The sequence below is a fragment of the Pelophylax lessonae genome (genome assembly GCF_965119305.1).
Source record: "Pelophylax lessonae genome assembly, chromosome: 2".
Taxonomy (NCBI): domain Eukaryota; kingdom Metazoa; phylum Chordata; class Amphibia; order Anura; family Ranidae; genus Pelophylax; species Pelophylax lessonae.
This window is the reverse complement of record NC_138769.1, coordinates 594,750,970-594,776,736: the sequence shown is the minus strand read 5'-3', so window position 1 is coordinate 594,776,736 and position 25,767 is coordinate 594,750,970. Positions and strand designations below refer to the sequence as shown.

The window sequence follows — 25,767 nt, the reverse complement described above, 5'->3', positions numbered from 1 at the left end:
CAAGCTTTGGCTGTTCTTCTCCTTTAAGTTAATGTGAAGCTTGACAAGAGCTGGAGCTTTCAATAGGTTGTGATGCCCGGGGCAGGAGGAGGGGCTCCTGATTGTGTGGCACTGTGATTGATTGCACAGTGCTGAAATCATCGGGAGCTCATCCTACTGGATCTTGATTGCTGGTATTTAGTCGTGGGCTATCTATAACAGCTTGGTCACAGTTCTGGGGGAGCTGATGCAGTGAGCTTTGGAAAAAGACAGCAATAAATATATGCAATAGCTGGGGGTTAAGGCCCATCCTCCCTGCTGCCACATAAATGCATAAAAATGTCTTAAGAGGGTTAAAGTGTATCTATATTTTAGAAAAAAGCTGGTTATGGTTTTTATTGTTTTCTATGTAACACCCTCTAGTGTGTGCTAGATGTTAGTGCAGGTTTTTGTTAGTGTAGGTAAATTCAGTTAGCTCAGGACAAAACCTGAGCTCTGAATCTAGGTCAGGGTTCAGTGAGTCAGGGCTGGATGACTCATCCTGGCATCTCCTCTGGTACCTCCCCCTGGTCTAGAAGGTTGTAGAAACTTCTAGAGCTTGTGGGCTTGAGGTTAGGAGGAACTGCCTGGAATATTTATGAGGCCTCAGCCAATCCCCAGAAGTGGGCTGGCAGGGGGCAGAGCATACCTCAAAAATAGGCACCATGCCAGCAGTCGGGTGGAAGATAGAGATATAGTGTTGAGGAGGATGCCATGGCCCTCAAGGTTGTCCCCTGGGGGGGTGACCTTGAGTTAGGGCTCGAGTACTGAAAGGATCTTACACACAGAAGAAGCCCTTCCTGGAGGCACGGGAGCAAAAAAGAGGACAGAGTGAGTAAGTCAGCACTACTGGGGACCTGCCACATGTAGCCAGTTCTCCCTGCAGACAGCAGTGTGCTTAAGTCTTCATCGTTTCCCAGGAGATCTCCCGAGAGTCAGCCAGGTGGGCTGGTGAAGAGTTAGCCTGGAAGGTTATTGAAGGGGGCAGCTGCAACCAGGTGGGTTGGCAGTGCCTGAAGAGGTGCTGGGATCAGTGGCCACAGGGAGAAAGTTATATAAAAGTACAAGCTATGTCACTCTACTGTTCTAAACTCATAGAGGCTGCAAGTCCCTGCCTGTATTGAGCCGTTGCTAGAGACTATTAAATAATCACAGAGTGACATAGCTGGACAAAAAAGGTGTGTGCTGGAGGAAGAAGTTGGAGTTGTATATAGAGGCTGTATATAGAAAGAATGTCCCTGAAGTTTGCTGAAGTCGAAGTGGGCATCCCATAACCTCCCTACCCCTATCCAAATGAAAAACTAGGGATAGACCGATTATCAGCAAGGCCGATATATATCAGGGGGGCCAATATGCACTTTCCCAGATATATTGGTATCGCCCCCAGAACCGGCCGATATTTTTGTGATGTCATTCTGCCTTCTTAAGCCACCTCGCCTTGGTCAACCTCGTCTGAAGTCAGGACTAGTCTTGTGGGAGTGTATCAAAGCCATACACCCACCCACAGCAGCCCGTTGCCAGCCAGCCACCCACATCCACAGGCCCTGTACCAGCCAGCCACCCACAGGCCCTGTACCAGCCAGCCAGTCACCCACAGGCCCTGTACCTGCCAGCCACAGGCACTGTACCGGCCAGCCAGCCACCCACAGGCACTGTACCAGCCAGCCAGCCACCCACAGGCCCTGTACCAGCCAGCCATTTACAGCCCCTGTGCCAGACACCCACCCACCACAGGGTGCCAGCCAGCCACCCACTGTCCACAGGGTGCTGGACAGCCAGCAACCCAACACAGGGTGCCATAAACCATTATTGAAGCATAAACATGAGTCAAATTAATTTCAAATTGTGAAAATGGAAAACAAAATATGCACAAAAAATAAATAGAGTTCCAAAGGTGAATGAGTCCAAGGGTTCCAAAACACAGGTATAATAGTCCAAATAAATTCTTCAAATAAATCACCACAGGGGAAGTGCAGGTAGAGGGACACCACAAAGTGCAACTGATGGGAGGCAGCTTACCAGAACACTGTGGTCATTCAAATTAATGAAATGACCTCACCAAGCTTTTTGTATCAGTATGATGGACTCCAGCCCTAACAGGAAAAGCAGGCAGTAATAAGGAAGCTCCAGGCTCCACAACAGGTATGTTCATTACAGGTCACATATGCATGAAAATATATGATAAAGGAACATAGTGTAATACTGTATGATGTATAAAAAGAATTTATTAGAGAACTACTCACAAAGACAGGTGAAAAAACAGGCACCTCAAACGTATAAGCTGCAGTAGGTCCGATCGCGGCGTCCCGCGTGTTCCAAACAGCACAATGAAAGCAAAGCCGGCATAGATGGGGGCATGTGTACGTAGCATCTGGTGCCGCCAAACAACAACAAAAATGAACATGTTCAATAACAGATTTGTGTCAAAAATTGTTTTTTTTTTTCAAAACTTTAAATGTACAAAATATCGGCCCATATCGGCCGATACCGAAACATTGTGACCAAAATATCGGTATCAGTATCGGCCCTGAAAAAACCATATCGGTCTATCCCTATTAAAAACCCTCAATAAATAACAAAAACAAAGTCACAAACTGTTCTCTGACTCTGGAGTGCCTGTAAAAAATTGGTGTGCCTGGCTGTCCAGGGTAGGGGATCCCAGTTCATCTCCTTAGGGGGTGTGCTACATCTATTTCACTGTCCTCTGGCAAAAGCAAGAGGTTAATTTAATTGTAACCTCCATTTGCTTATGTTCACCTTCCTTTTACTTCCCTGCCACTCCATTTTTACCCACACAGGGCTTGTTCTCCTTGCCTTGGTCAGTAAATGGAGTAGCAGGGATGGGATTTTGGAGAGGATTATGAGAGTCTATTGATTTTTCCTGCATGGGCAATGTACAGAGTCTCTTTCAGGGACATATACCATTGTAGGGCACAAAATAAATGTACTTTCAAATCTTGCACACTCCTATTTTTATTTACCCTAGCACAGATTATGTATAAACCTTACAGGGGAGGAAGGGGGGAACTGGACTGAAGTAAATATTTGCACCAAAAAGCTGGTTTCGTTTTTTTTTGTTTTTTTTTTTCATTTGGATGGGATATTAAATTTAATCTTGTTGTTTTTGTCTGGAGTTCTGCTTCAAATAATACCATGTGAAGAGTATATGAGCTGTCTTGCTAACCTGCTTCTGAAATTGCTATTTGTCTGGCTCTCATGTTTATGTTTTGGCTTAAAAATGTCTTTAGTCAATTACCTTGAACAAGTACAGAGATAAGGCATTCTAAAATTTCTTCAACTTTCATTTGCTGCATGCTTGTTTTTTAAATCACAAGTATCGAGGATAGACTCAGCCAGACAACAGTTTAAAAGTGAGCCATGGCAGTCTTCATATTTCTGTCACCATATGTATACTTTAAATGTCATCGGATGAGTGTAATCAGAAAGTCATAAAGATAACAAGGAGCAGCGTGTTTTGCACCTACTAGGTCATGTCAGGGACTTTGTAGTCCAGGTGTGCGGGATGCAGTTTTACAGTGCTTTGAAAAAGTATTCATACCCCTTGAAATTTTCCACATTTTCTCATGTTACAACCAAAAATGTAAATGTATTTATTGGGATTTATGTGGCACATAATTGTGAAGTGGAAGGAAAATGATAAATGGTTTTCAATTTTTTTTACAAATAAATATCTGAAAAGTGTGATGTGCATTCGTATTCAGCCTCCTTTACTCTGATAACCCTAAAACTAAAATCTAGTGGAACCAATTGCATTCAGAAGTCACCTAATTATTAAATAGAGTCCACCTGTGTGTAAATTAATCTCAGTAAAAATACAGCTGTACTGGCAAACCCTCAGAGGTTTGTTAGAGAAACTTAGTGAACAAACTAAAAAGGCCAAGGAACACACCAGACCAGTCAGGGATAAAGTTACGGAGAAGTTTAAAGCAGGGTTAGGCTATAAAAAAATATCTTAAGCTCTTATGAAGCACTGTTTAATCCATCATCCGAAAATAGAAAGAGTATGGCACAAGTGTTAACCTTACAAGATCTGGTTGTCCACCTAAACTGACAGGTCGGGCAAGGAGAGCATTATTCAGAGTAGCAGCCAAGGGCCCCACGGTAACTCTGGAGGAGCTGCAGAGATCCATAGCTCAGATGGAAGAATCTGTACACAGCACAACTTTTAGTCATGTACTCCACAAATCTGGCCTTTATGGAAGAGTGGCAAGAAGAAAGCCATTAATGAAAGAAAACCATAAGAACGCCAGTTTGCAGTTTGCGAGAAGCCTTGTGGGGGACACAGCAAACATGTTGCAGAAGGTGCTCTGGTCAATAAGACCAAAATTTAGCTTTTTAGCCTAAAAGCAAAACACTGTGTGTGGTGGAAAACAAACACTGCACATCACCCTGAACAAACCATCCCCACTGTGAAACATGGTGGTGGCAGCATCATGTTGTGGGGATGTTTTTTCTTGAGTGGGCACAGGGAAGGTGGTCAGAATTGATGGGAAGATGGATGGAACCAAATACAGGGCAATATTTGAAGAAATCCTGTTAGAGTCTGCAAAAGACTTGAGACTGGGGCAGAGGTTCACCTTCCAGCAGGACGACAACCCTAAACATACAGCCAGAGCTACAATGGAATGGTTCAGATCAAAGCATATTCATATGTTAGTCCAGAGCTAAATCCAATTGAGAATCTGAGACAAGACTTGAAAATTGCTCCCGTCGAACACTCCTGAAGGTGGGGACAGAGAGTGTAAATGCAAGGAGTGGCACGACTACTGTAGCAGCTAGCTGGTGATGTCCACTCAGTAGGTGGGTAGAGCCGGTTGCACAGTCCTTGGAACTGGATGCAGTAGCAGCTTGGCACCAGAGCATGGGATGTAAACAGAACCAGGAGATGAGCAGCAGTCAGCGGCAACCGGACAGTGAGGTCCCGAAACAGCAGGCAAGCAAGTCCAGGAGATAGGCCAAGGTCATTAACAGCCGGGCAATGTGGTACAAAGTCAGCAGGCAGATCAGATCCAGTAAACAAGTCAAGGTTTGAGTAGTAGGTAACAGAGCTAGAGCATGAGCAGAGGCAAAGTCCAAAGGCAAGCTGGGTCATACACAAGTAAGCAGAAACAATTGATCAGGTCTTGGGAACACAGGAACAAGCTGAAGACCATTCTGTAAGATTCTGGTACCTTCGGTAACCTTCCAGCCCATTTCTTCCACATTGCGTCCCACCTTTTCAGCTAGGTGGAACGCATATACCTGCCTATCTCTTTAAGCCGCATGACGTCATCACTAGGCGCCGCTCTGAGTGGCTATTTCAATCGCCGGCTTTCACTCACAAGGTGTTCGTGCAAACCGCTTGTTATACAGCCTTGTCTGACGCTGCCGAAGCCTCCAGCTATTTCCCCAGTATCTGGATAGACTGGAGTCTCGCTACTTGATCCTGTATCTCGCTACTGATCCTGTATCTCGCTACCTGATCCTTATCTCATTACCGGACCCCTCATCTCTCTAAACCAACTAGTGATAAGTACCCCACAGGGGATTCCTTCCTATCAACTTACACTATCTACTCTTGCATACTAAAGACTGTTGCTATCTATGCATTACTATTTCTATCATCTGCACTGTTACATAGATTGCTAGCTCTTGAGTCTACTACCATCTATATCTTTGCACTGAGTTAGCAATTCCTGTACACTTCATCTGCTGTCCCCTACCACCTGTTATTTGTACATGATTGCTAACCTATCTGCATACTATCTATCACCATCTGCTAACACTCCTGAACATTACTATTGAGTGCCTATCATTGCTATCACTACTCACGCCTGTCCTTTCAGCACATCACCTCTATACTATCGTATACAACATATCACTCCAGGAACATCTTATCTGAGTGTCTGTATATTTGCATGCTGAGGCAGGCTGGGCCACAATGATGAGTCTGGAGAGTTGGATATGGTGATTCAACACATCTCTACACGACTACTGAGTGGAAATTCTGCAGCTGCAAATCCAGTTCACTAAACAAACGCCGGAGCGTTACAGATTGCACGAACCAGAAAAAAAAAAAAAATGGATTCAGCAGAATTAGTCACTCATGTGATACAACTAACACAAAAGGTAGATACATTAATCCTTTCCCTTGCCGAAGTGAAAAATGAAAATCAGACTTTGAGACAGCAGATAGCCCGTGTTTCACAGCTCACTGCTGCTCAACCTCGTGAGCCCAAAATAAACCCTCCTCTAGTGTTTACAGGTGATCGGAAAAAATGTTGTGAATTTAAAAACGCATGTCAATTGCTTTTTAATTTAAAACCTCGTACTTACACTACAGACCAAATTAAAGTCTGCACCACTATCTCATATTTGTCGGGTGATCCACGGGCTTGGGCAGACTCTCTATTTGAGAAAAATGACCCTCTTCTTAACTCCTATCCTTTATTCTTAGCAGAACTCGCTAGCTTATATGAAGACCCAAATAGGCAGGGTACTGCTGACAGCCAATTGAGGGCTTTAAAACAAGGAAGGAGACCTGTTGAAGACTTCGTAGCAGAGTTCAAAAGATGGACCCTTGATTCAGGGTGGAATGATGCATCTTTGCGAACCCAGTTCAGACTCGGGTTATCAGAAGCCGTTAAAGACGAGCTCGCCCGAGCGGATTTACCTGGCACTTTGGATGCCTTAATACAACTCAGCATCAATATTGACAGGCGACTGCGAGAAAGAAAGGCTGAGAAAATGGGAGTACCATTATCCAATCCTTCTCGGATTTCGCCCGTTGACCCTACTCCTATGGAGGTAGGAACCATACGCCCACCATTATCGTCTACTGAATGAGCCAGGAGAAGATCTGAAAATCTCTGCATGTACTGCGCCTCCCCGGATCATTTGATAAGCGTCTGTCCCCTTGTCCGCAAAAAAGAGGGTGAGTGTTCACATGTCTTGCTGGGGGGATTAACGACTTCTTTTTCTAATCCCTATCTTTTTATTCATTTGACCTTACAGTGGGACCACAATAGGATCACCACCAAGGCTATGATCGACACAGGATCTTGTGGGAACTACATTGACACTAGTTTTGTTGCTTTAAATAAAATACCTATTATTTCAAAATCTAAACCTGTTTCTGTTAGTTTTATTAACGGTATTCCATTATCTTCTGGTCCAATTACCAATCAGACACAAGCACAACTTGCTACTGCTAACGAGTCTCATGCTGAGACCACCACTTTTGATGTATTACCTTCACCACGTTTTCCCATTATTTTGGGACTTCCCTGGTTACACATACATCAACCAACCATTGATTGGAAAACACGGACTCTAACCTTCCCCTCTCACTACTGCGAGACCACGTGTAACCTCCAATCATATAAAAAAATCCTGTCCATGGTGTCAGATGAAATTTCACAACCACCATGTTATCAGGATCTATCAGAAGTCTTCCTTGAGAAAAATGCTCAAGTATTGCCTCCCCATAGGGACTACGATTGTTCTATTGATCTACTCCCTAATAGTAAACTACCTTTCGGTCATGTTTATCCTCTTTCTCAGGATGAACTTTCTCATCTCAAGGAATACTTGGATGAGAATTTAGCGAAAGGGTTTATTAGACCCTCTACTTCTTCCACAGCTGCAGGACTTTTCTTTGTCCGCAATAAGGATTTAAGTCTCAGGCCTATTATTGACTATAGGCAATGAAATACCATTACGATAAAGGATCGCTATCCTTTACCTCTCATTCCCGAACTCATTGAACAAGTGCGCGGAGCTACCTACTTTTCAAAATTGGACCTAAAAGGGGCATACAACCTCATCCGAATCCGTAATGGGGATGAGTGGAAGACGGCATTCAGAACCAGATACGGATTATTCGAATATCTAGTGATGCCTTTTGGGTTGTGTAATGCTCCCGCAGCATTTCAGCGATTCATAAATGACATCTTCAGAGACTTACTTGATGTTTGTGTTGTGGTATATCTGGATGATATACTCATTTATTCTCAGTCCTTGTCCGAACATGTAAGACATGTAAGACTTGTGCTATCTAGATTACTCGCACACAATTTATACGTAAAATTGAAAAAATGCCTATTTCATAAGGAAGAAGTCCTATTCCTAGGATACATCATATCTAAGAACGGTATCAAGATGGATATGAGCAAGATATCGTGTATACTGGATTGGCCTGTACCAACAACTCGTAAGGCATTACAATGATTCCTTGGATTTTCAAACTTCTATAGGAAGTTCATCAAGAACTTCTCTTCTATTGTGAGACCGCTTACACAACTTACAAGTGTAAAGAAACCATTTAAATGGTCTGAAGAAGCAAATAAAGCTTTCCGCTTCTTAAAATCAAGCTTCACTTCTGCTCCCATACTACGTCATCCAGACCCATCCCTCCAATACATCCTGGAGGTAGATGCGTCAAAAATGGCTGTAGGAGCAGTTCTTTCCCAACGACCAACGAATACTTCACCACTCCACCCAGTTGCTTTTTTCTCTAAATCTCTAAGTAGCCCAGAGGTGAATTACCCAGTGGGTGAAAAAGAGTTGCTTGCCATAAAACTGGCACTAGAAAATTGGCGACATTTACTTGAAGGTACTCGATTGCCAATACTCATATATACAGATCATAAGAATCTCCAATACCTTCAGACCAACAAGACTCTCTCCCACCGGCAGGTACGTTGGTCATTATTCTTTCTAAGATTCAACTTCCTAGTGACCTACACGCCTGCAGACAAAAACAAAAAAGCGGATGCGCTATCACGGCTAACCGAAGATAACTGCGCCAAAATCCCTTCACTTCATCATTCTTTCTAAGATTCAACTTCCTAGTGACCTACACGCCTGCAGACAAAAACAAAAAAGCGGATGCGCTATCACGGCTAACCGAAGATAACTGCGCTATCACGGCTAACCGAAGATAACTGTGCCGAAATCCCTTCACTTGCCAATACTCATATATACAGATCATAAGAATCTCCAATACCTTCAGACCAACAAGACTCTCTCCCACCGGCAGGTACGTTGGTCATTATTCTTTCTAAGATTCAACTTCCTAGTGACCTACACGCCTGCAGACAAAAACAAAAAAGAGGATGCGCTATCACGGCTAACCGAAGATAACTGCGCCGAAATCCCTTCACTTCCTATAATACCCCATGACCGTATTATTGGTGTTGTTCGTTCCTTGAAGGAGGAGATTCTGCACAGTATAGGACTGGATTCACCACCACCACAACTAAGTGCTGATGCAGAAGGCTTCCTCTACTTTAACGACAAACTTTACATACCTCCTGGTATGCGTACCAAGATCTTGGAATTATCACATGACGTACCTATGGCAGGACATATGGGTATGACTAAGACATTCAATTTGCTCACCAGGCAATTTTGGTGGCCTGATATGAAGACGTCTGTACAAAAATTTGTTTCCTCATGTGACATCTGTGCATGGTCCAAAATTGACACTACAAAACCATCTGGTCTACTTTGCAGTCTACCAATACCCAAAGTTCCATGGGAAGTTGTGTCCTTAGACTTTATAGTAGAATTACCACCTTCCAAAGGATTTACTACCATTCTAGTGTCAGTGGACCATCTGACAAAGATGGCACATTTCATTTCTATTCGCAGACTACCTTCATCTAAGGAAACAGCGGAATTACTAGTGAAACATGTGTTCAAGCTACATGGAATTCCAAAAACTCTTTTATCTGACAGAGGTTCACAGTTCATCTCCAAGTTTTGGCAAGCTCTATGTCATATACTACGAATTGAGCGAAAACTTACTTCTCCCTACCACCCTCAGACCAATGGACAAACTGAAAGAGTCAACCAGTGCATTGAACAATATTTGCGTTGCTACACCTCATACCTACAGGATGATTGGGTGGACCTCCTCCCTCTGGCAGAATTTGCTTACAATAACGCAACCCACAGTACTACTAAGCAAAGTCAATTCTACCTAAACTATGGGTTTCATCCCACACTTCTTCCACCACGCATCCTGCCATCAAGTAACCCAGTAGCCTCTGACTATCTTACCCAAATAAAAGACTCTCTGGGTTTACTTAACACCACCATATCACATGCTCATAGCCAACAAAAAAGGTACTACGACCTCCGTAGAAGACCTTCTCCTCAATATGCTATTGGGGATCTCGTTTGGCTATCTACGAAAAAGTTAAGGTTAAAGATCCCCAGTAAAAAGCTTGGGCCTTTGTTTCTAGGACCTTTCCCAATTGAGAAGCTCATTGGGAGAGCTGCAGTTCAACTCACCTTACCGGCAGATCTTAAAATACACCCCATCTTTCACGTGTCGCTACTGAAACCACATGTTCCCAACCAAGGAATAAGACCTACCATCTCGCCTCCACCTCCAGTACAAGTTGAGGGCGGAGAAGAATTTGAGATTAAGGAGATTTTGGATTCTCGTATCCACAGAGGGAAACTCCAATATCTCATAAGATGGAAAAACTATGGACCCCAAGACGACACCTGGTTGGATACTTCTGACGTTCACGCTCCCAGGCTTATACGAAGGTTCCACTCCAAATACCCGGAGAGACCAGTGCTATAGGCCTTCTGGAGCTGGCCTTAAGGGGGGGGTACTGTAAGATTCTGGTACCTTCGGTACCCTTCCAGCCCATTTCTTCCGCATTGCGTCCCACCTTTTCAGCTAGGTGGAACGCATATACCTGCCTATCTCTTTAAGCCGCATGACGTCATCACTAGGCGCCGCTCTGAGCGGCTATTTCAATCGCCGGCTTTCACTCACAAGGTGTTCGTGCAAACCGCTTGTTATACAGCCTTGTCTGACGCTGCCGAAGCCTCCAGCTATTTTCCCAGTATCTGGATAGACCGGAGTCTCGCTACTTGATCCTGTATCTCGCTACTGATCCTGTATCTCGCTACCTGATCCTTATCTCATTACCGGACCCCTCATCTCTCTAAACCAACTAGTGATAAGTACCCCACAGGGGATTCCTTCCTATCAACTTACACTATCTACTCTTGCATACTAAAGACTGTTGCTATCTATGCATTACTATTTCTATCATCTGCACTGTTACATAGATTGCTAGCTCTTGAGTCTACTACCATCTATTTCTTTGCACTGAGTTAGCAATTCCTGTACACTTCATCTGCTGTCCCCTACCACCTGTTATTTGTACATGATTGCTAACCTATCTGCATACTATCTATCACCATCTGCTAACACTCCTGAACATTACTATTGAGTGCCTATCATTGCTATCACTACTCACGCCTGTCCTTTCAGCACATCACCTCTATACTATCGTATACAACATATCACTCCAGGAACATCTTATCTGAGTGTCTGTATATTTGCATGCTGAGGCAGGCTGGGCCACAATGATGAGTCTGGAGAGTTGGATATGGTGATTCAACACATCTCTACACGACTACTGAGTGGAAATTCTGCAGCTGCAAATCCAGTTCACTAAACAAACGCCGGAGCGTTACACATTCACAGTATTAGAGCAGTTTAAATAGGTCACTGGGTGTCAAGTGCTAATTGGTATGTGCGTGCACGTGTTTGCTGCGCAATGAACAGGCACTGCAGAAGTGACATTGGTCTTTCACTTATAAATATTAGCACGTGTGCAATGTGCACGAGCATGCGCACAAATCTGCACTGGCCTTTTGGTGGTGGAAATCTGATTTACCTTACACACTCTCTAGATGTGCAAAGCTGGTAGAGACATTCCCAAATTGAATTGCAGTGAAAGGTGGTTCTACGAAGTATTTTCTCGGGGGGGGGGGGGGGATGAATACAAATGCATAACCCACTTCTCACATATTTATTTGTAAAACAAAAAAAACATTTATTATTTTTTTTTCCATTTCACAATTATGTGCCACTTTGTGTTGGTTCATCACATAAAATCCCAATAAAATACATTTACCTTTTTGGTTGTATAAATAGCACCTTTACTGACTATTTTTTAGCATTTGGCTAATCCTTATGCATTCTTTTCACCATCCAATTTATTCATCAATTATTTATTAGTCACCTTTTATATGGTCTATCTATTTAATAAGACCGATTTGTATGCACATGGTCACTTTCACTTATCTGCACTTATTTAATATTTATTTTTATATTAATATCTATTATTGGAAACGTATGCATCATATTTTTGAAATGTTGGAGTCACTTATTTATTAATTTATTATTAAGTCACTATATTGGTATATATATATATATATATATATATATATATATATATATATATATATATATATATATATATATATTTCACATACTTATCTATTTATTGATTTTATTGGGCATTGTATCCTTTATTACATATTATAATTGTTAAATATTGGCTTACTACATATACACATATTTTACATCCCTCCCCTTACTTATTCATTTATTGTGTAAATCCATTTGACAGCGCCAATTACCTCCACACTCATCTACCTTTTTGGTTGTAACATGACAAAAGGTGGAAAATTTCAAGGGGTATGATTACTTTTTCAAGGCACTGTAAATGGGTATTAGCAGGCCTTAGCTAACCGGTGATTACCAAAGCTGATTATCTTTAAAGTAGAATTTAATAGAAAATCATAAAGCTGATCTCAAGGTAGAAAAAACAGCACTTAATGCAGTTATGTATTCATGAAAATAGAATCAATGTATTTCTAAATGTAGCTAGTGCACAAATATGAATTTGGTATCAGCCTCTTGTAATACTCTGCACAGCAGCACTTAGACTGGGAAGGAGAGGGGGCATTGCTAGGAGCCAGTCATATGTGCTGCATGTAATTGTGCTGACAAGGAAAAGCTAACCGGGGGAAGAAGAGGGGTCAGTTCACCAGAGCACTGCTGATCCTACAAAATCCTGCTACAAGTCAGCAACCTGGCAATACAAGTTAGCAGGGCTTTGAAAATCTCCTAACTGGATAGACCAATATATGATTTCTTTGGCTGGTAAACCATCTCCCATGTGTTTATTTCAACGGTATATGTAGCTGTTTACCTGGAATTTTGCTTTAAACCATCCGTATACATTGTCAGCTTTTCTGCGCCACTGAAGACAGCCTTCTTTAAATATGAGATTTGTAGCTGCATGGGGCAATTCATGTAAGACAAATGATAATGATATTTTTTTGCCTTATTTCCAGTACCCTCACCTGAAGAACTGCAGCTTGGGGCTCTGTAACAATTTTCTAGATGAAATCAGCAAGCACGCCTCCAGCTGTATAATTGACATCTGTGCAGAGCAAAGTAATCTCAGTGAAAAGGTAACTTCCATTAATACAATGATCATTTCAAATTAGGAGCCGGTGGCATTTTGCTGCCTAAAAACCTTTGAGGATTCGTGTCACGTGTCGGCCTTCTGTATCTTATACTTGATTGGCTACTTGCTCATGAAGGGGCTTGCCGAGTTCTATCATTTCCCAGGTCTTGACAGAAGAGACAGCACAGAGGGGTTAAGCGTTAAATAGTTTTCTGCTTGAGTACTTCCTTTTTCACATGCCTTTATCTATAGTTTTCTCAGCAAGTATGTGCATGTCAAGCATAAGTGATGGCAACAGATGTTGAGACAAATTGTAACATCTCCGGGGAGGCCATGGTTCAATTTTTTTACCAAGCCTTCAAAAGTTGTCAATAGAAATATAAAAAAAACACCATTCATGATCATAATGTATGTCTATACAATTACAAAAAGTATCATAGAATTAATTGGCACAAATAGCAGGCTCTGTATGCAGTACAATAATCATGCAGAAAGGTGCTAATTAGCAAACAACACACAAAAGATTCCATAGGAAAATAAAAAGTATACAGACTAAGAGGAAAGAATGGAACCCTGCACCCTCAACAGTTTGGAATCTAATATGATCCCTTCATCAAGGAGGACTAGTAGTAAGTAATTTTTCCTACATTTTTAACCACTTAAGCCCCGGAAGATTTTACCCCCTTCCAAACCTGGGCCTATTTTGCGATTCGGCACTGCGTGACTTTAACGGACAATTGCGCGGTCGTGCCACGCTGTACCCAAATTAAGTTGACGTCCTTTTTTTCCCACAAACAGAGCTTTCTTTTGGTGATATTTTATCACCTGTGCGATTTTTTGATCATGCACTATAAACAAAAAAAGAGCGACAATTTTGCAAAAATAACAATATTTTTCAAATTTTTTTATGAAATTCCCCCAAAAAAATCTAAAAATCAAAATTTTTTTAACATTTTTGGCCAATTTGTTTTCTGCTACATATGTTTGGTAAAAAAATTGCAATAAGCGTATTTTGAATGGTTTGCGCAAAAGTTATTACATTTACTAAGGGAAAGATTTTTGTCATTTTTATTGTTTTTTTTTTTTAACGAGTAATGGCGGCGATCTGCGATTTTTTTTTGCGGGACTGTGACATTGCGGCAGACAGATCGGACCCTTGACTGACATTTTTTACACTTTTGGGGGTACCAGTGACATTACTACAGTAATCAGTGCTATACATATGCACTGTTACTGTAAAAATTACACTGGCAGGGAAGGGGTTAACTTTATTTGAGAAGGAGGGGTTAAGTGTGTTCCTAGGGGCATGCTTCTAACTGTGATTGGATGTGGCTTTTCATGTAACAGCAGAGATCAACAGGCCTACATAGCAGGACCGTATGATCTCTGCTGTTACACAGGGGAGAATGACAGGCGGCTTTGTTTACATTAGCCGCCTGCCTTTCTCCCGGTGTAACCGACGATCGCGAGTGACCGGTGGACATCGGGTCCGCCACTTACACGCGCGCGGGGGGGGGGGGGGGGGGGGTCCGTGAGCGAGCGGGAGCGGGAGTGCGCCTCCAGCGGCGTGCGCTCGCTCCCTAAAGTCTCGCAGACTAGCGACGTAGTACTACGTCACTTTGCCTGTGGGGGGCTGACTGCCAACGTAAATCGTCGTTAGGCAGTCGGCAAATGGTTAAATGCTGCGGACTCCCATAGGTCAGCCATATTTGCATTGTGATGTCAGAAGTTATGTGATTTCTGCATCACTTCCATTATGAGGAAAGCCCCGGCTTGTGTCAACCATTGGGTTCGGACAGCCCATGCTCTTGGCTGCCACACCCAAAATTATGGATGTGTGCGGGCACCTATGGCAATATATGGACCACATAACTATCCTAGACAAACAAGGATTAATACCATGGTTACATAGTTACATAGTTACATAGTTACATAGTAGGTGAGGTTGAATAAAGACAATAGTCCATCCAGTTCAACCTGTGTAGGTGTGTGTGGCTGTAATCATCTCACATAGCCCTTAATGTCCTGATCCTTGAGATGTAAGTCTAAGAGTCTTTTGAAAGCCACCATACTACCCGCAGAAACCACCTCTTGTGGTAGAGAATTCCACAATCTTGTAGCCCTAACAGTAAAGAACCCTCCTCGTTGCCTGAGGTTAAAACGCTTCTCCTGTAATCGCATTGTATGTCCTCGAGTCCTCATGCAATTCCTTCGAATGAACAGTTTTTTTCTAAGCTGAGATCCCCATTAAGATATTTATAAATTGCTATCATGTCCCCCCTCAGATGTCTCTTCTCCAGGGAGAATAAATCGAGCGATTGCAGCCGCTCTTCATAGTTAAGGTCCTCCAACCCCCTAATCAGTTTAGTTGCCCTTCTCTGGACTCTCTCCAGCTCCAACACATCCCTCCTGAGGACTGGCGACCAGAACTGGACAGAATACTCCAGATGCGGTCGGACCAGAGTTTTATAAAGTGGAAGGATTATAGTCTTATCTCTGGAATACATCCCTTTCTTTATGCATGCTAATATTCTGCTGGCTTTGGTAGCCATTGCATGCTGTTGCCTAATCTATCATCAACCAAGACTCCCAGATCTTTCTCCATTTTTGATTCCCCCAAGGGTTCCCCTCCTAACGTGTATTGTGTTTTTATGTTTTTAGTCCCCAAGTGCAAAACCTTACACTTCTCCACGTTAAACCTCATTTGCAGTGTTGTTGCCCACTCCGTTATTTTGTCCAGGTCATTCTGTAGGATATCTGCTTCATGCTGTGTAGTTATTGCCCTGGCCAATTTTGTGTCATCTGCAAAAACTGTTAACGAACTACTAATCCCGTCCTCAATGCTGTTTATGAATAAATTGAACAAGGTTGGTCCCAGGACTGAGCCCTGGGGCACCCCGCTTACTACCTCAGACCAGTCTGAGTAAGCGCTGTTTATTACCACCCTTTGAACACGGCCTTTTAGCCAGTTTCGTATCCAAGAGCAAACCCTGCTGTCGATACCTGAAGACCTTATTTTATAAATTAAGCGCTTGTGGGGAACTGTATCAAACGCCTTAGCGAAATCCAAGTACACCACATCCACTGGTCTGCCCCTATCAAGCTCACAGCTCACCTCCTCGTAGAATGTTAAGAGATTGATTTGACAAGAACGCCCATTTGTAAACCCGTGCTGATTACTGCTGATGATGTTGTTGTCTTTAGCATACTCTACGATATAGTCCCTTATCATCCCCTCCAGAAGTTTAAATATTATTGATGTCAAACTGACAGGCCTATAATTTCTCGGGACATGCCTCTGCCCCTTTTTGAATATCGGAATCACATTAGCCTTCCTCCAATCCCCTGGTACATCTCCTGTCCTAATACTGTCAGCAAAGATCAAGAACAGTGGTCTAGATATAACCTTACTGAGTTCCTTGAGTACTCTCTGATGTACGCCATCCGGGCCTGGTAATTTGTTTGTGTTAAGTTTATCCAGCCTTTCCCTGATTTCACCCTCTGTTAGCCATAGTGGCAAGTCCTGTGTATAACTATTAACCATACAGTCATGGTCAGTGTACCCCTCCTTTTCCTGTGTAAAGACTGACGAGAAAAAAGCATTCAGCACGGTTTCTTTTTCAGTGTCCTCTGTAACCATCCTACCATCATTGTTAATTATGTGTGCAATATGCTCTGCCCTAGTTTTTTTGCTGTTGATATATTTAAAGAATTTCTTTGGGTTTTTTTACTATCCTCCGCTATTTGTCTCTCAAAGTTGATTTTAGCCATCTGGATTTCTTGTTTACTTTTCTTAATTGCCTCCTTGTATTGCTCGAAAGCCGATACTGTGCCCTCTGATTTATATTTCTTGAAGGCCAATTTTTTCCCCTAATAAGTTTTTTGACGCTACGGTTTAGCCAGCCAGGTTTGGCTTTGTCTCTTCTAAATGTATTTCCCATAGGAATGCACTGCAAGATGCATTTGCTTAATATGTTCCTAAAGCATTCCCATTTTTCCTCTGTGGTCAGTGATCCCAGGGTTTGGTCCCAGTTTACCCTTTCCATCAATGAGTACAATTTTGGAAAGTTTGCCCTTCTGAAGTTTAGAGTTCTTATGTTCCCTACTTGCCGTGTTATATTGTTATTTACACTAAATGTGATCATCCTGTGATCGCTAGAGCCCAGGTTGTCCTGGACTCCTACCTCTGAGATTATGTCTGGGTCATTAGTGATCAATAGATCCAGGACTGCGTTTTCTCTAGTCGGAGAGTCCACCAACTGTGACATGTAAGGTTTCCGTGAATAGACGGGCCTTCTGTGAGTGTGCAGTCCCCTCATCCCAGTCAATGTCGGGATAATTGAAGTCCCCTAATATGATGACTGATCCCAGTTTTGCCACTTTACCCAAAAGTGCTAAAAATTCCAGCTCTACCTCCTCTCCTTGGTTAGGTGGCCTATAGCAAACCCCCACAACTACTTTTCCCTTTTCTCCTTCCCTATGGAGTTCAACCCACACAGATTCTAAATCCATGCTCATGCCATCCGTAATGTCACTCCTTTCTATCACTTTTACGTTGTTCTTGACATAGAGACATACCCCTCCCCCTCTTTTTCCTACCCTGTCCTTCCGGTACACCGAATATCCTTGGATATTGGCCAGCCAGTCATGTGAGGGGTCAAACCAAGTCTCTGTTATTCCCACAAGGTCTATGTCATCCTCATGTACTAACATTTCCAATTCATCCATTTTATTAGCTAGGCTCCTGGCATTAGCATATACCCCTCTTAGTTTCACGGAAGTTAAGCGTGATTGGTGGTTATGTTTATTCCTGTTTGGTCTGAGGTTTTCCCGCACAGACCTGCCAATTGACGTTGTGGACCTAGTGTCGCTGCTGACCCTACCACTGCCTTCAGTCCTTTGCTCCCTCCTGACTGATTCTACTTCTGGGCGCTCCCCCCCGTCTCCTAGTTTTAAAGCCCCTCCAACTTGGTGGTCATCTTTCTTCCCAAAAGAGCTGTACCGTCCCCATTAAGGTGCAGCCCATCCTTGCTAAAGAGCCGGTAGCTGACTGAGAAGTCAGCCCAGTTCTCCAGGAACCCAAACCCCTCCTTCCTACACCAGTTCCTCAGCCACTTGTTAAGTTCCCTAATCTCCTTCTGCCTCTCTTGTGTGGCTCGAGGTACAGGCAGTATTTCAGAGAAAACCACCTTAGAGGTTACCTTTTACTCAGATCATTTAATTTATGTGAGCAAAGAAGATCATTAAGAAAATTATAGGCAGTGATGGTAGTAACGTTACTTAACGCAGTTACTTTAGAGGGTAACGAGTAATCTAACTGATTACTCTTCCTCTAACGATAACGCCGTTGCCATTACTTGGGCGGCGTTACCGCAATTACATCTACTGCCACTAGATGTCAGTAATGTAATTGTAATTCCTCCTCTCCTCTATGACTGAGGACTAGAGAGGAGGAGGAGAAGACTGTGACTGAACAGAGAGGACAAGTGCGGACTCCGGAATGAGTGAGACAGTGAGTACAGCGCGCCAAGCCCAGCAGCAGCCAGCCAGCCAGCACCACCATCCCCAGCCAGCCACCATCACTACCACCATCCTCAGCCAGCCACCACCACCATCATCATCCCCAGCCAGCCACCATCACTACCACCATCCTCAGCCAGCCACCACCACCATCATCATCCCCAGCCAGCCACCATCACTACCACCATCCTCAGCCAGCCACCCCACCACCATCATCCCCAGCCAGCCACTATCCCCAGCAAGCCACCACTACCACCACTACCACCACCATCCCCAGCCACCACTACCACCACCATCCCCAGCCAGCCACCACCACCATCCCCAGCCAGCCACCATCACTACCACCATCCTCAGCCAGCCACCACCACCACCATCCCCAGCCAGCCACCATCACCATCCCCAGCCAGCCACCACCATCATCCCCAGCCAGCCACTATCACCATCCCCAGCCAGCCACCACCACAACCAGCAGAAGCCAGCCACCACCACCACCACCACCAGCAGCAGCAGCAGCAGCCAGCCACCACTACCACCAGCAGCAGCAGTCAGCCACCACCACCTCCAGCAGCAGCCACCAGCAGCAGCCAGCCACCACCACCAGCAGCCAGCCAGGCAGCACTGCAGCAGCAGCACAGGTACAAAAAAAATACGGTTACTCACAGTCACAGTCAGGACAGGAGGACTCGGGACTCAGACCCCCACCACCAGTGTGCCACACCACCACCAGCCACTACCAGCAGCCATACACTCCAGGCAGCAGACGCAGGTACCACTCAGCAAATACCACTCAGGTACCAGTGTACCACGCAGCCAGCCAGTACCACTCAGCAAATGCCACTCAGGTACCACCAGTGGCACTCAGCAAATACCACTCAGGTACCGTACCAGTGTACCACGCAGTTACCACTAAGAAAATACCACGCAGGTACCACTCAGCAAATACCATGCAGGTACCACTAAGCAAATACCACACATACAAGGAGCATACAAGTTATTTGACATATTTGATTATTTTTATAAAGTAACGCAATAGTTACTTTCCCTGGTAATTGAGTTACATCAGTAAAAAAGTAACTAGTCACTAACTCACTTTTTGGGAGAAGTAACTAGTAACTATAACTAATTACTTTTTTTAAATTACATGACCAACACTGATTATAGGTATAGGTTTGCATAAGCTTGTATAATAAAATACTATGTATACAATGATTAATTTCCTTTTGGTAATTCTAACATGTATCCTTTTGGTTAATATAAAGTGTGATTTTATATGGTAGGGTTACCATCATATACTAAACATTATTAAATAAATAAAAAAGCTTCGTCTTTGCTTCCTTCTTAATCCTGATTATAAGATACATGAACTCCAGGAGATTGCTTTCTTTAATATATTTGTTATCATTCCTATTTGTTATCTATCCCTGGATAGATTTTTACAAGGCATATATGAAGAATTTGGCACTTGGTACTTGACATAAAGCTAAATGAGGAATTTATCAGAGAGGGTCTCCAGATTAGGGTCCAGAAACAAACTCCAGAAGAAATCCTAACATAATCTGTTCAAAACTTGTCTTTCAATTTTGTTGGATCTGACTTTTAACCTGAATATCATGAATCCCATTTTCAGTTGCTTCCAAAGCACTGTGCTGCATCTATCAGCAAAGCCAGGAATAAGAAACTGAAAAGGCCACCCCCCAAGAAAACAGAGCCTGAGAGAGAAAAACCAGGAGCAGAAAGCCAACGCAAAAATCGCAGCATGACCACTAAGTGAGTAAAAGCCAAAGCAAGGAACTACATTACTTAACAAGAATCTCAATAAATAAAACTCATAGTAAAGTGTTAATGTGATCCTAACAAAAATGGTTTGCAAGTGCCTGCAACCAGGCATAAAATGCTTGCTCATATAGCAGGTAGAGTGTTTTCCTATGTAACAGTGTAGTGCAATAGTCTTACCATAAAGCAAGGGCGTCAAACTCTATTTCATTGTGGGCCGCATCAGCATTATAATTGCCCTCAAAGGGCCAGTTGTATCTGTAAGACTAGATGTCCAGGGCACCCCGCACCTCTTACATCAGATATCAACAGTCTCTCATTTACATCACAGGGCATCCCCTTACCTTGTGCTGCTGCTGGGAAGAAGCTGAGGGCAGAGCTGGAAAGCAGAAAGTGCAGGGTCAGGAGGAGGCCCAGACGAGGCTTGCTGAATGCTGAGACCAGGGGAGGTGGAGAGGAGGGGGTTCTGTGGCTGCACAGAAAGGTGAAGGATCTGTAGGAGGAGTTCTGTCTTCATCTCTGCTGCCGACGGCTGAGACAGAGAAGAGGGGGGGGGGGGGACAGGCAGATACAAGCATGGCTGCATGGAGAAGTTCAGGATCTGGTGGAGGAATTCCGTCCTCCTCTCTGCTGCTGACTGCTGAGACAAGGGGAGGGGAACAATGAGGGGGTTTGCCGCAGTTACAGGAGAGGTGCAAGGACCACATGAAATGACCTGGATGGCTGGATTTGGCCCTGGTCCTTGTTTGACACATGTGCCATAGAGGCAAGTAATTATTTTGTCAGTTAGAGATTAAAAAACATGGCAGCTTCTAGTTCTAGTTTGTGCAAATGTACTACATTCCTAGGTAAATTGTACTAGGTTTTTGCATTCTTATGTATATCACAATTAGGTATTGTACTGTATATCCTAAAACAGGTTTCAAAGTCACCTTGTACTGTATATTGAAAATTAATTTAAAAAAATGAAAATTAATTTAAAAATATAATATAAACAAGTGTAACAATGTCTTTACCACATATTGAGAGACTGGAGAGACTATGAAATGCAAAATCAAATGTTACTACGCAATTTTCTCTGCAAGTGGAATGTGCTTCAATCATAAGAATAGAATAAGAATAGATTGAAATAGGAAAATACAGCATTATGTTAACTAGATGGAGCTGATGATAGAAATTAAATATTTATTTACTATGATTGTCAACTCATATAGTGCCCATTTTGCGGTACTTTCCAAATTCACACTATTCTTATAATTGAAAATCCTCCAACATGGAAACAAAATCCCCTAGTATCATTCAATATTTCCAGCATTTGCACAGAAGAAATGTACATGCAGTTTAGCAGGATGAACAACATTTTCTTTTTTTTTTTAAACACCCAAAGATCATGTAAAGGGGGTGTAAAGTCCAGAAAAGTGCAGTAAGGGTTTTATGGATTTCAGAGGGAACTGTCCCCAAATGTTTATTAACTAGTGAAAAAAAATACCAAGGAAATTCATAGTTTAAAGAGGAGCTCCAGGCTCCTGCAGAAAAAATTCAAAGTCAGTAGCTACAAATACTGTAGCTGCTGACTTTTAATATTAGCACTCTTACTTGTCAAGCTGATTTCTTCAAATGGTTATCGGGTGCTGCCCGCCATCTCCACTAAGGGAAACGGTCAGTGAAGCCGAGTAGCTTCACTGCCGGTTCCCTATGGGCGTGCGCGAAGTTCGCTGCGCTCTCTAATTGGTCTGGCTGTGGGGGAAAGAGGGGGGCTAAACTTCCAGCAGCTGGAAGTGGGAGCGAGTACCTGTCAAAACCAGGTACCTGCCCAGAGGCGTAACTAGAACCTTCAGGGCCCTGATGCAAGAAACCATGAAGGGCCCCCCAGACCCCTGGCCGGGGCCCTTACCTTCAAGCCCAGGGCTCTTCCCACTAATCCTGGGGCTCTTTACACTCGTTGCATGGCCTTTTATTACGGTCCCGCAGCAGGATTCTTTCATAAGTTCTGCAGTGGGCCCCCTTCCTGCAATCTTGTGGGCCCCCTTCCTGCAATCTTGGGGCCTCCCCACAGTGGTGCAATGCCAGGGTCCGGTCGCAAGTGTGACCTTTGCGATCCTGGAAGTTCACCCACTGGTTTACTACCGGGCCCCCTGGAGCATGGGGCCCGGTAGCGATTGCAACCCCTGCAACCCCTGTAGTTACGCCCCTGTACCTGCCCCTCAACCCCAAAAGATGCCAAATGTGGCAGAAGGGGGGGGGGGCGGCTAAGTGCAGCTTCTCCTTTTGGGTGGAGACTTTAACTTTTTAGATGAGCCATACTTCCAGCTATATCACTCCCCAAAACATTACGATTTGTATTTTCTTACTTGTTAACCTTTTAAGACAGCTTCACTGCAGTTTTCTAGACTTTATGCTTCACAGACTAGGATGGTGATACAGATCCGATGATTTTACACCATTCTATTCATATACTAGTGGCTACATAAATCTTTTACATTTTGGTTGCTAGAAATGGGTGGCAGATGTATGTGATCAATGTGAGTTTGGGGTGGATATTTAGCCACACGGGCTTCTGTTCTGACTGATGACTGGTGTGCTGGGGCTACCAAATGAGGGTGATTATCTAGTCTGGAGTAAGCCATTAGCCATTTCTTCTGTACAGCCATTGAAAGTGCAGAACTTCTATGGAATTTCTGAGCTTCAGAAAGCAGGGGGCAGGGAGCTGAAGTTACACTTTGCAGAAGGGACACCCTCCACCCTATTCACACAACACATAGGAACAGAACTGAGGTTGTTAATCACAGGCTGTGTGCTGGAGCTCCCTGTCCCCTTTTTACCTCTTGGTGTCAGAAAAACGTGTCATAAATGGCTTCTGCAAAACACAGAGGAATGATGCAGCAGATACAAATGAAATTTAGTGCTCTGGATTGAGACATTATAGAGGGATATGCTTTGTTCATATTTAATGTCAGAGGTCTACAGCCATTTTAAATCTAGTGTGGAGCGCTTAGTTATGTTACTAGGTTGTCATCCTTTACATTATGGTGCTGGTAAACATGTTAGTACCTGGAAGAAGTGAGGCAGGGTTTGACACCTCATATGCCCCAAAAAGAGAATGAGTGTACACCTAAATCATTTGGGAAGCATGGAGGCTACCAATAATGAACTTTCAATGTTGGCTGCCTGGCTTTCATACTGATATACTTGCTTCAATATTGACCCATATGTTGATATGAAGTTCTGACCCCTCTATGACGGGCACAAGAAGTGTAGTTCAGCAAGAGCTACTCACCTAGTCATTGCAGACTTTATTCCATTCAAACGTATTTTAAATTTGTAAGCACAAACAGCAAAGGTAGGTACACAATAATATAATGATATAAATAGACATGAGAATAAAAATGGATGTGATTAGTGGAAGTGCTCAAAGTTGGCTTAGAGGGTTAAATGTGTAAAGCAAGGCTTTCTCTCAACTCACCAAGCACAATTCTAGTTTTTTTGTTTTTTTTTTTATATGGTAAATAAATCGTTTTTGTGTGATTACTGTATATTTAATAGTTTTTGTTGATCACATATATTCCAATCATTACGTATATCTGCATATTTTTTCATTTGTAGCATGGACAAACTGCACCTGACCCTTACTGAGTTCTCAGTAGCACTAAGTCATGTCAAAAACATCATGGTGTTCGATCATTTGGTTACTCCAGCAGAGTACCTAAGCTCCCACTTAGAGACAAGACTTGGTCGGTATGTATTCTACATGAAAATATGCAGTATGGTTATATGCTACAATTAAACTGTGCTGTTAGTTCTGTTTTACTGCTATTTTCGTATTATTATATTGATTGATGGTTTTATCCCCACTGTATACGATAAATGGATATGCTGGCCAAGTTTTGTGTGCTCATTTCCAAAGCAGTTCAGTGACATTACAAAGGCACGCATTAGCCATTAAAGTTCATTAGGTTTTTTTTTTATGGTTAAAATATTTGCAGCCAAAAAAAATGTTTTTTATTAGAGTAGGCCCTTATCATTTTTATTACATTTTAAAGTGCATCTTTCATGACAGAAATATGAATGCTGCCAGTGTTTACCTGCTAGTTACTTGGCTGATGTGCACGTCCTATGACTCCATTGTTTACTGACCCAGAACAAGCCTGCAGGTTAGGTTTTCCGACTTTACTGGCTGCCTGCCTGTTCCAGGTCAGTGACTTAATGAGGAAAAAATAATGTGTATAATGGCCAGGGAAATAGAAACTTATGTTAGGCCTGTAATTTTGTTAGGTTTATTTTAAAGCGAGACTCCACCTTTTTGCCTAATGAAAATGAATATAATACAACATATATAGGAAAACATTCCATGAATAATTAATTGTACAAAATAGAGCAGTGGTTGCATTTAGTAGAAAGCAGCACAATTACATACAACTGTACCTGTGCAGAGTTAATTTTGCACATGGGCATGACAAAACTCAATGAATGAAACAACTTTGACAATAGCATTAAAAAAATTATTGTTTTGAAACAAATAAGTTGCACCCGAGTAGAGCCCTCTTGGATCCTAGGGCTAGGCTGTGTTATATAGGGTTTTGACTTCTGCCTAAATCAAAATTAAGCTATGCCTTTTAAAACAGTGCTAAACCCAACCTCTGTCATTCAACTCTCAAAGTCAAGGCTTTACTGCCCACTGAAGGTCTGATTTTGAACAACTGAACTCTAAGGGCATATCTTAGAATCAGGAGGGGGCAGGGTTTAACCCCAGTTTAGCAAAATTTGAGGTCCTAAACACAATTGGAGCCTGTCCACTGGGTTCCACATAAACTCTTAGGGACAAACTGCCCATTGACATTACTATTCTAACCTTTCAAATGTTTTACAGCATCTAAGGATACTATTTTTCTATGGAATCATTTACTGAATAATTTTGCAGCAATTTGTAGATCAATCGCTTAGCAACTGAGTTTGAGCAGCGTTTCAAGTCAGCGACAAGCTTGCCAATGACAAACGCTCTGCACTCTCCTCTAAAGCTTAGTTACGTATTGCTCAAAAAGAGTGATTTGTACCAGAGCACATCAACATAATGGTGTAGCACTGGTTTAACCTGTAGTAGGTACAATTTGCAGGGACTAATTGCCTATTAACATCACCATTCTAACCCAAATCAAATGTTTTG

At 42.9% G+C, this 25,767-nt stretch overlaps 1 protein-coding gene across 1 annotated transcript in view; it reads left to right on the top strand.

Moving 5' to 3' along the window:
- NCKAP1L (NCK associated protein 1 like) overlaps positions 1 to 25,767 on the top strand; it is a 341,915-nt gene that overhangs the window by 85,636 nt on the left and 230,512 nt on the right. Inside the window, exons 18-20 of the mRNA XM_082245566.1 lie at positions 13,198 to 13,317; positions 20,461 to 20,600; positions 24,210 to 24,341. Of these exons, the coding sequence (XP_082101692.1) occupies positions 13,198 to 13,317; positions 20,461 to 20,600; positions 24,210 to 24,341 (392 nt within the window). The remainder of the gene's footprint in view (positions 1 to 13,197; positions 13,318 to 20,460; positions 20,601 to 24,209; positions 24,342 to 25,767) is intronic.